Source organism: Chiloscyllium plagiosum, chromosome 10, assembly GCF_004010195.1.
Source record: "Chiloscyllium plagiosum isolate BGI_BamShark_2017 chromosome 10, ASM401019v2, whole genome shotgun sequence".
NCBI classification, from domain to species: Eukaryota; Metazoa; Chordata; class Chondrichthyes; order Orectolobiformes; family Hemiscylliidae; genus Chiloscyllium; species Chiloscyllium plagiosum.
The window spans coordinates 82,489,164-82,500,877 of NC_057719.1; the positions used below are offsets into that span (position 1 = coordinate 82,489,164).

The window sequence follows — 11,714 nt, forward strand, 5'->3', positions numbered from 1 at the left end:
AGGAAGCTGGACGTCAGGGAGGAGCTGCAGAAATTAGCACCTCAGTGTCGGCTGCGCGTCTGGAAAAAGGCAGGCCCAGCATGCGGGAAATCCTGCCCCCCTCCTCCCATGAGCAGAGTTTTGTTTTGTTGGGCAATTGAGCGGGCAGGGTGATTAGGCGGCATCGAAGGGCTGTCTTATCCCAGCCTTCAGCACCCACTCTGAAAGCACAGGCTGCAGCAGTCAGGTTTTCGGGTGTAAACATCGAAGCTCGGCGAACACAGCGGAGGCAGTGAAGTGCCATCGGCGGGAGAGAATTTCCTTTTCCGTAGTTGTCCCGCCCGGTACTTCCAGGATCTTTACCCGGGGGCCACGTTGCCGGAGCTAGGCACGCAGGACGCAGAGCTGAGCACCGGCATCTGTTTCACACGAGATGGGTAAGAAGGTCTGTCTTTTAAACCGTAGCAACGCCCTACTTTGCACCCCCCCCCCCCTCCCCGGAAGGTTTAAGAACGTGTTCAGCCTTCCTGTGTCAACATCGCCCGGGAGGAGGGGACCGGACTGCTTGTTTTTCCACTAAATATTTCACCTGGAGAGAAGCGTCGGACAATAAAACCCAATTTTTGTTGTTGTTGATACCTCCTGTACGCTTATGCTTGTTCGGGCATGGCGGGAGTTTACATTTCCTGCCTATTTGTTTTGTTTTGTTTTTTGTTAAAGCAGCACGGTTTATACCTGTAAATCGAGAGGCCCACGGGGAGAGCCTATGCATCGCGGGGTTGAAATGCTTTGGGGACGAGCTGGGTTTAAAAGTGTGAAGCTCTCAATCTGAGTTGAGGCTGTTCCCTGGGAATAATGGGAACAGCAACATCTTTCAGTCTCGACACGTGTGGAAAGGAACCACCCAGACCTGGCCTCGGACTCTCAATACCCAAGGGTTAGCCTGGTTGGGAGAAACATTTACTCCCCTCACCCCAAATTCCCAACGTTTATAGTCCCAATCAGGTTGCTGTTGGCGGCGGATTTGGTTTGTTTGTTTACGTTGGGGGCGGATTTCTGTTGCGATTGACGAAACTCCGCTTCCCCGCATACAGGGAAGGGGGTTGAGGACAACATTCCCGAATTATCATGAGTCAGTGTTGTACTCCTTTCAGGAAAAGGGATGGGGCTCCCCCAATAGCCACGAGGAGGTCCGGCCACTGACCCAAGGTTGGGGGCAGGACCTAGACTCTAATGCCCATCGTTGTGGAAGAGGTGTCACACTGACTGTTGGTCCCCAGAACTGGCTTCTGGTCCACATGGGTTTGGGGTGTTCGATGTTTTGGTATTTGATCCCTATGGTTTGAGGTATAGAATGTCCTGGCTGTATTGGGATATAAGATGTTCTGGTTTATGAACCATTGGTTTTGAGATAGGATGTTCTGACCTCTTAATGCCCAAGGTTTGGGATGGTATATGTTCTGGTCTCTGATCCAGTGGGAGTTGTAATGTAGGATTTTCTGCTTTTGAAATAGTTGATACATTGGTTTTAATTTTTCAAAACTGAAAAGATTCAGGGAAGGTTCCTTTAGATTGGAAAATAGCTAATGTAACTCCTTTTGTGAAAAAGGGAGGGAGGCAGAAAGGAAGCTACAGGCCAGTTAGCTTACCAACTGTCATAACCCAAATGTCAGAAACTATTATTAATGACGTTATAATGGGCCCTTAAAGTTCCGGGCAATCAAGCGGGGCCAACATGATCTTGTCAAAGGGAAATTATACTTAACTAATTTATTGAAGTTTTTTAATGAAGTAACTTGTGCTATAGATAAAGGGGACCAGTGGATGTACAGTATTTGAATTTCCAGAATGCATTTGATATGTTGCCACATCAGAGGTTATGATGGAAAATGAAAGTTTTGGTGTAATAGGTAACATATTTGGCAAGGATAGAAGATTGGCTTGCTAACAGTAAGCAGAGTGAAATTTTTTTTTCTCAAGTGGTGTGCTGCAGAGTTTGGTGTTAGGGCATCAACTACTTACACTTTATTTGATTTGGATGAAAGATTCAAAAGTTTGTTGATGGCACAGTTATGTAAGAAAGTGAGTTGTAAGGAGGATATAAGGAGCCTACAAAGGGATACATATAGATTAAGGGGGTTAGTTAACTGAATACTGGTGGGTGATACATGGTTTAATTCCTTCAGTTGTTCAGGTTACCATGGTTTCTCCTTCCCAACCTCTCCCCTCATCTAAGGCTTGGTGACGCTCAGGTTAAACCATCATTGATTGTCTGTGTAGTTACAGAGCAACCCTATGGCCTGGTAGGACTGTGGTGACTTTGTTTTAGTTTAAGCGATTGGGCAAAGATCCGGCAAATGGAGTATTATGTGTGAAATTGTCAGTTTAGCAGAAAGAATAAAAAAGGAAGCATATTATCAAAATGCTGAGAGGTTTCAGAGCTCTGAGATGCAGAGAGATCTGGGTGTCGTAGTGTATAAATCACAAGCAGGTTAGTATGCGGGAGCAACAAGTAATCAGGAAAGCTTGTTATGGTTTGTTGTAAAGGGAATTTAAATAAGAATAAGGTTATGCTTTAGTTAAACATGATGAGCATTATGTAGCATTGGTGAGAGATTGCACCTGGACTACTGCATTCAATACTTGTACTTATGGAAGGATGTTCGTGAATTGGAAGCAGTTCTGAGAAGGTAAACTCGACTACCACTTGAAATTAATGGATTGCCTTATGAGGTAAGGCTAGACAGAGCAGACCTTTATCCTGTTGAATTTAAAAGAATCAGAGGTAACTCAATTGAAACATATAACATCCTGAGGGGACTTCACCAGGTGGATGTTGAAAGCATGTTTCCTCTTTTGGGAGAATCTACATCTAGGGGGTCATAGTTTAAAACTAAGGGGCACTCATTGAAAATAGAGTTGAGGAAACATTTTTTTTCTGAGGGTTTAAAGTCTTTGGAATTCCCTTCCTCAAAAGTGAATGCAGAATCTTTAAATATTTTTAAGGCTGAAATAGATTCTTGATTATCAAGGTGTGGGAAAGATTGTTGGGGATATGCAGGAATGTAGAGTTAATGTTAGAATTAGATCAATCATGATTGTTGAATGGAGGGGCAAGCTCAAAGGGCTGAGTGGCCTACTCTTATTGCTTGTTGGTATATTCATGATTCACAGGATTTTGCCGTTCTGGCCTCTGATTCTCCCCCCATCCCACGCCACTCTCGCATGTTTTGAGCATGTCAGATGATCTGGTATCTGATCCCCGGGTTTTGGGGTGTGGAATGTTCTGGTCTTTGATCCACGGGATTTGGGGGTGTGAGATGTTCAGGTCTTTGATCCCCAGGGTTTCGTAATGTGGGATGCGCTGGTCTTTAATCCCCAGGATTTCGGGTTGTGGGATGTTCCCTGAACTCCAGGGTTTTAGGTGTTGAATGTTCTGGCCTCTGATCCCGGGATTTTGAGTTGTTGAATGTTCTGGTCTCCGATTCCGCCCTGTTGCTTCACTTTCTGAGCGACAAACAATGCCACTAAGTCCGGGGCTGCTCGGTTTCCTCCCCCCTACCCGCCGCCTCCGCTGTCCTCGGAAGGGATTCGTGGAGTACGTTCGGGCTATCAAAGGTCCAAAGATCGGAGGCGTATCGAAAACTCCGATTTGGGGGCCGAGATGAATGGAGAAGGCGCCAAATCAGATCGGGGAGCTCGATTGAAGCGGTCTGAGGCGGCAACAACTCCCCTTCACGTGGTAGGGAGGAAACGGGGATATCTGGGTTGGTGATTTGTATGTGTCCCGGCAAAGTACCCGCCGTCGACCCAGTCAGTCTTTTCGGTAACCGCCTGGTTCAGCCCGATATTGGGCCCTTCAGGATCCGACCGAAACCTGCCTGTGCCAGACAGGATAAATCGAGCGCAACATGATGTCTGCCGATTTCAGACCCTGCTGAAGCAGCCTACTCGTTAAGGATAATGTCCCCTCCATGCGTTTCCTGTGGTCCGCATAGGGTAATCAGACTCTGAATCAGGACTCATTGGTTTTGCACCGTCAATAATCAGGTACATTTAAATTGTATTTACACCGATTGGACGCAAGCAGGATTAAATATATTACAGAGACTGAATTGTACATTGGTTAATTTTGAGATTTGGAGACACAGGATTGGGCTAAGCTGTGAGCTTCTATATAACAGTAGATTTTTAAAAAAAGTAAGCATTTGAAGGAACCACAGCATCAAAATCAAGAACAACCTGCCAGTGGAGGAACAACATTTGAGACCTGATCTTTTAAAGTTTATCAATTTACTTTGTAACTTTTATTACGTTGCCCCAATATTTTGAGATAAAACAAATACTTTATGACTTGCTTGTAGCAGATAAGTAAACTTTGATTGTAGGGTTTTTTAAAATATAATATCACAAAATTCAAACTTCCTTGTGTTTAAAACAATGCTTAATAGTTTAGAAAGTGAACAAGAATCTGATTAATTTTATTATCATACATGTTTTATGTTCTGTTACTAAGCATCCTTGCAATACTCACTGTGCATAAATATTAAAATTGAATGTAAATTCATAGCTTAAATGGAGACTAACCTTTTTAACAACAACTTAGTATTTGTGCAGCAGCACCTTTTAATGTTTAAATGTTCTGAGGTGCTGCATTGGATGTTTATCAGACAAAAAGAAACAAATCAATCCATAGAAGGAGAGAAAATCATGGGTGTTTAAATTCTTAAAATAGAACAAAACAATGACGAATGCTGGTGATATAAAATACGCAAAAACAGAAATTATTGGAGAAACTCAGCAAGTCTGGCAGCATCTGGAGAATAAAAAAAGTCTGAAGGAGAGTCACTGGACCTGAAACATTAACTGATTTCTCTCAATAGATGCTGTCAGACCTGTTGAGGTTTTCTGGCAATTTCTGCTTTTGTTTCTGATGGTTCACTGGTCTCCCTACAGTGTGAAAACAGGCCCTTCAGCTCAACTAGTCCACACCGACCCTCCGAAGAGGAACCCACCCAGACCCATTTCCTTGTGACTAGTTGACCTAACGCTATGGGGCAATTTAGCATGGCCAATTCACCTGACCTGCACATCTTTGGACTGTGGGAGGAAACTGGAGTACCTGGAGGAAACCCACGCAGACACGAGGAGAATGTGCAAACTCCACACAGACAGTCACCCGAGGCTGGAATCGAACCTGGTGCTGTGAGGGCAGCAGTGCTAACCACTGTGCCGCCCATTTATTTGGAAGAAACTATATATGCTGTCATTGTATGATTTAAGTTTACAATAAATAACCAGCAAGATACTGCAAGAATTTATTTTATCTTTAATTTGTATATTATTGAAAACATTTAGGAATGAGTTGCACATTGGGGGTGGAATTAGATGTTTTTTAAGTAGAATAACAGGTGCCTCGGAGAAATTTGCTAGAATCTGAGAGGTTTGAATAGTTTCTGAACATATTTGGATGATTATGAATGAAAAACAGATGTCTAATTGAGATAGTTATACAAAATATAGATTATGGGGTTAGGTGTGACATTCAAACAATTTATAATTTTACTGCAAAGTTGATGATCTTGGGCCACTTAAATTTTACTGTATTTGTAGCTGTTTTGCAATGATCGTTATTGTGCATTTTATTGGTGTGTGTACTGTTAACATGCCAAGGCTACAATTTGTAACTTTCTGGTACCTGTGTTGTGTATATTTGAGTTAATATTTCAGATGAAACGTTTGGAAAGTGGGTAGAGAATTGCGTAACTTTTGTGATACTTATAAAGTTTGACTGATGTGGTTGAAATTCTTCATATACCTGTATTGATTTGTTTTCAGCAAGTTTTATCACTTTGAAACATTGAATCAGGTGATATTCATTGAGTATCAAACATAATCTCTGTGTAGCTATGTTTTAATGGTCATTGAGGTTAGGCTTTGGTACATGCCATTAGGCCAGTGTGCACATTTGAGAGTCTTTGTTTTGTTATCAGCCTGAGTTCAGGTGCTGCAAGTGCTGCACCACTAATTGCTAGCAACCTGAAATGTGAATGGAGAATCTAATTTGGCTCCGGGTTAGAAAGTAATAAACACAATTTTGACTAATATCTTTTCAGGTACTGGCGAATAGTGTACGCTCTTAAAGTAAGCCATATTGAGAGTTGACTTACCGAGAGAAATAAATTACACCATTTTGATGGACTTGGCAATCACTTTGTTCTGGAGTAACTTACCGGTGCAGCAGCACCTGTAGAAAGAAACTGAGTTAATTTTTTGAGTAAATTATGACTACTTTGGAACAGAAGAGAAAATGGAAAAGTGATATGGTTTATACTGTAGAAAAAGATGGAGAGGCACAAGCAGAATAGAAGTGAAAATTGGAGGATGAGCAAGATTGGCGAGCATAAATGTCACAAAAGGAGTGATAGTGGGTGCGGCAATAAAACAGGTCAGAGGTTAATGAAGTTTTTGCACTGTCTAGAGAATCCAGAAGGCTATAAACTGCCTAAGTTGAAAATGGTACTGTGACTCAGCTTTTATTGGGCTCTACTGCATTCGACCTAGGTCAGAAATTACAACACAAAAGCAAGATGGTGACTGAAAATGGAAGGTGACCAGAGGTTGGGGTCATGCTTGAAAATTGAATGGGTGTTTTGTGAAGCAGTCATCTAATCAATGTTTGGTCTCCACAATGTAGAGGAAACCATATTGTGAGCAATGAATACAGTGTCTTCACCTGGAAGGACTCTTTGAGGCTTTGGACAGTGAAGAGGGAGGAAGTAAAAGAGCATGTAGTACACCTCCTGCGATTGTATGGAAAGGTTGTGACAGGGGGATGAAGTGTTGGGATGAAGAGAAGAGAACCATGTTGTCATGAAGAGAATGGTCCTTTCAGATTGTTGACAGGAGGGAGGAAGTTGCTTTTAATGGTGACTTCATATTAATCATGGTGGAAATGACAGAAGATGATCCCTTAGATATGGAGACTGAATGAAAATTGAGATCAAGTCGAGAAGGGGTGAGGGCAAACATGCTGTAAACAGTTCAGGCACAGTGGAAGGCCTTATCATTCTCAGTAGGGGGAATCCTTTGTTCAGGAAAAAAAACATATGATAGAAGCACAAATGTGGAATGTAGTATAATTGCAGCAGATGCAATAGTGCGCGGAGTGGAGTTCTTTCGGGAAGCCAGGTGTGCAGAGGTGTAGCAAGGTAGCTGTGGATGTCAATGGGTTTGAAATGAATACAAGTGAACAGTTTATGCTTGGCACCAAGGAAGGGAAGAGTCTAAGATGAACTAAGTGAAGGCAATAGAAGAGTGGAAATTAGAAGCAGAATTGATTTTTTTTTTTTTACCAGTTCCGGCTAAGAGCAGGAAGTGGCACCAATTCAGTCTTTGACTTACTGGAGAAGAGAGTTGTGGAAGGGGACCCAAGTAGGATTGTGACAAAGAATGTTCTACAAACACCACAAAAAAGTGGGCTTATTTCAGGGGGCTCACCAATGTATCCAAGGCCATGCTTTTATTTGGAGAAAGTGAGATAAATTAAAGGAGACATTGTTTATGAGAACAGGCTCAGCTAGGCAGAGTGGTGGATCTCACAGATCAGGTCTCCATACCAGGAAGAATCAGAGCCCTCAAACCACTCTACATTCCTATCAAACTAGGGATAGGAATGTAGAGTGATTGGATTTTCACTGAAGAGGAGATGGTTAGGACCAGAAAACTATTGGAAACATGATGTAGGGTATCAGAAGAATCTCAAATATATGTGGGAAGAAACTGGACAAGGAAAAACAGTCTAGTTCAGAAGAAGTAAATCCAGTGGCGCAGGAGCAGGAAGAAATGATAAGTCTGCCAAGAATTCCTAGTTTCTGAAATCTTTCCAAGTTATTCCCTAGTACAGGCCTTTCAGACTTGCTGATGTTCAACATTTGCTTGTTAACTTCTATCTGACTTTTCAGTGCAATGGGCTTGTATCTGTTTATTTCTGTTTTGCCACACATTGCTTGTCATGGTTCAAAGAGCACACTGGGGAATTTTAAATATTGTGCATCTGACAGCCTGCTTTATGGATCCGATAGACAACAGGAACCCTAATTGGGGATGATCCAGATCAGAAAAATGGATTCAACCAAAGAACGTGCAGGGAACATACAACGACATAACTTTTCACATCTTTCTTGGAAACTTTCTTGATCTTAGTATCAAGATTCACTGTATGGCAACTGATGCATGTTAACTTGAACTGAAAGTTTGAGTTCTTTGGAAACATGGGATTCTGAACGGCCGCCAATGGAAACGGAGAAGTTAGGAATGATTCCTGATGGAATTTTATTTGACACTATAAATATTTTTGTTTGTATCTTACAGGGTAGTAGATGGGCCTCTCTTGACGACAGGTTTGGATATCTGTTTTTCTCTCTCTCTCTCTTGTTCTATCTCGGATGAGCTTTGAACTCCAAAACAATATGGAGAAACAGCAATTAGTACATACAAAACAGGAGACCAACACCACCTCAAACTCAGGCACTCCTGCTGCATACTTTGTCATTCTCAAGCAGGCACCTGGCAGTGGCGGCACTGAGCGTAGTATGTTGGTGGCTAAACAAGAACTTGGGGGTGTCCTAGAGAAAAGAAACAAATTGGGACCAGGGAATGTTCAACACCCATTCGAGTGCCGCTCTGGAAATGTCTGTGTCACGTTGGAGAACCAGGAGATGTGGAGTCAGTTTTACAAACGTGGCACAGAGATGATCTTAACAAAGCATGGCCGGCGCATGTTTCCAAATTGTAAATTCTGCATCTCGGGGCTTGATTCTTCACGGAAGTACATCCTAGTGATGGATATTGCTCCTGTTGACAACCATCGCTACAAGTGGAATGGGCGCTGGTGGGAAGTAAATGGCAAAGCGGAACCACATGTGCTTGGCAGAGTGTACATTCATCCAAATTCACCTTCCAGTGGGAGCTACTGGATGAGGCAGCCCATCTCCTTTTACAAATTGAAACTTACCAACAATACTCTAGACCAGGAAGGTCATATAATCCTACATTCCATGCATCGGTACCTGCCACGCTTGCATGTTATCCCTACTGACAAACCCACTGATGTAATTCCTCTCAATGGCCCAAATGTACTCACCTTCACTTTCCCACAGACCGAGTTTGTGGCCGTGACTGCCTATCAGAACTTAAAGATCACACAACTGAAGATTGACTTCAATCCATTTGCAAAGGGCTTTCGGGATGATGGGCTGAACAGTAGGCCCATGCGGGAATTGAGATACCGAAGCAATGAGTCAACAGATGGCGGTTGCAGTGATGATTCTGCTTCTTCCCGAAGTGCAGTATTGGACTCCAGTAAACACATCAAAATTAAAAGTGAGGAGCAATCTGAAATGCATTCCAGGCACATGAAAATGCAAGGTGACATTTGTGCATCTCCAGCTACAAGTTTTGATGAAGAATTGTATAACACTGATGAAGAGGAAGGGTGCCTCGAAGCCGAGATACCAGAAACCAGTGAAATTGATTCAAGAATGGGCATGAGGCAGAAGAGATCAACTGAAAGGTAAGCAAAGGCTTTGAAAGAACAACAAATCAGATTTTTATTTTAACATTAACTTGTTCAAAGCTGTCTATCTCATGACAGCACCATGTCCCCTATCATTTGATACAGGCACCAAAAAAACTGACTTTTTTTAAAGGAAATTCTTATTGTCCTGATGTTTAAGTAGCTGCTTAATGTCTGTAATATTCAGATAATTTGCTTTTTCTTTGCTTCAGCGTAATTTGTACTTATCAACATGAAAAAACTCCCTTAGTCTATCTCTCTGCCAAACAAGTCCATGAGAATAACAAATAGGTTAAAGGTGCATTAACACTGTCCCAAACCAAACACACAGTACTAAAAACAAAACAAAGAACTTTGAATGCTGGAAATCAGAAACACGAACCGAAATTGCCGGAGAAACTCAACAGGTCTGGCAGCATCTATGGAGAGTCCAGTGACCCTTCTACAGAAACTATTTCTGTTTTTATTTCTAACCTCAAAGTACCTCCATTATAATAGTGTGACAGTTCCAGTTTCAGTCTGGGTTTTGTGGCTTTATAAATCATTATTCTAAATTATTTTAATCTGCGTATATTCCTGTTCTGAACTAGATTTTGGAGTTCTCAACTTGTTTTGCTAGGCCCATTACAAGGCAGAAGATATGGTTCTCCATGACATCACGAGATTTCAGCATGAGAAAGGATAGTGTGTCAGTCCATTGGGCTATTAAGTCGTCTTACACCCATTATATTTCTCGGCACTATCGTGAAGGTTAGCTGGCAATGTTTAACAAAAGGATAAACCATTTAATAGAGTGCAAGACCAATATGTGGCAGATTTGAAAAAGGCAGTATTGCTTGGTGTGTGAGATGTTAGTCACTGTAATTGATAGCAGATGTAGCCCATTTCAAAGTTAGTGTGTTTGTTTTCGGGACGGTTATCTGTTAAACTGTAACCATCTATATTAACTTTAGTTTCACTGTATTTGGTGTATTGTGCTGAGCAGTTGTTAGTCTGAGGTGGTCTTACCACTGTTGAATTTGTTGCTTATTAGTAGCTAGAAATAGCACAAGGCATCACTGTCTTGAAAGAAATTGAATAAAGTCGAACAGAGTGGCTCATAAGCAGTGTGGTTTGTCTGTCAACTCCTGTATATTTTGTTATAACCTGTGGCCCTGCCTCATCAGGATGTTTAGTTGAATACTGTTATCCCAATTCATGAAGGGTGCCTAGAAAGTTTTGTCTTAAACCTTTTGACAAGCAACACCAGTGGAATTTGAATCCTGTGTTAAGCAAGCTTATCTTAGATATGTTTGACCGAGTAATTTTCCTTCAACCTAGATTGCCTTCACTTGAGACAGTGGCACTTAATTTCAGTTTTCAAGACTAGTGAATTCTAGGCCTTTGAAATTGGCTCATCATCTCTTGATTGGCAGGTGAATAAGATCACATGTCATGTCTGAAGTTTTGCCTGACAGTTTTTCAACTTTTCATAGGGTGTACTGCATCTACATTTGGATACAACAGCGGTAGAATAAAAACTATTTCAGAAAGGAAATAATTGTTTATTGCAATAAACAATTTTTATGTATTCTAACTAAAGAGACTAGCAAACAGTACAATAGAATGTAAAACTAAATATATTACCTGCCATTGATATTTGGTGACCACTTTACATATGTAGTACTCTTTGTAGGTTCACATTATTCTATTCTGGAAAGTTAGTTGTTGAAGGATAGTACTGGAGCCAACCTTTACACAGTCTTGCATTTATTTACAAAGTGAAACATTACAAGCGTGAACCTTCTAACAGCACTAATCCATAATTTCAGTATAAGTATTTGAAACAAAATAACTAATTGTTAAACTCCAGTTAATGTCCTCTACCTTCGTGTAATTAAATGCATGCGATTTTAAAGATTTGTAGCTCAGGTTGAGGTTCAGGTTCTAAGTTTGCTCGCTGAACTGGCAGGTTTGTTTTCAGATGTTTCGTCATCATGCTAGTTAACATTCTCAGTTTGGTGAAGCGCTAGTGTTCTGTCCTGCTTTCTATTTGTGTGCCTTTGGTCTCTTAAGGTGGGTGATATCATTTCCGGTTCTTTTTTTCTCAGGTTGGTAAATGAGGTCCAAATTGATTTGTTTTTATCAATGGAGTTCCAGTTTGAAAGCTAGGCCTCTA

The 11,714-nt window shown here is 41.5% G+C and overlaps 1 protein-coding gene across 5 annotated transcripts in view; it reads left to right on the forward strand.

Annotated features, from left to right (window-relative positions):
* Positions 1-328: 328 nt before the first annotated feature.
* Positions 329-11,714, forward strand: part of mgaa (MAX dimerization protein MGA a) — a 103,962-nt gene continuing 92,576 nt past the window's right edge. For 3 of the 5 annotated variants that reach the window (XM_043698206.1, XM_043698209.1, XM_043698208.1), the window contains exons 1-2: positions 329-416; positions 8,353-9,553. In XM_043698206.1, the coding sequence (XP_043554141.1) occupies positions 8,427-9,553 (1,127 nt within the window). In that variant the 5' untranslated portion in view covers positions 329-416; positions 8,353-8,426. Of the gene's footprint in view, positions 425-3,207; positions 4,030-8,352; positions 9,554-11,714 lie in introns of those variants that run through there. The other 2 variants (XM_043698210.1, XM_043698207.1) reach the window with 2 other exon arrangements.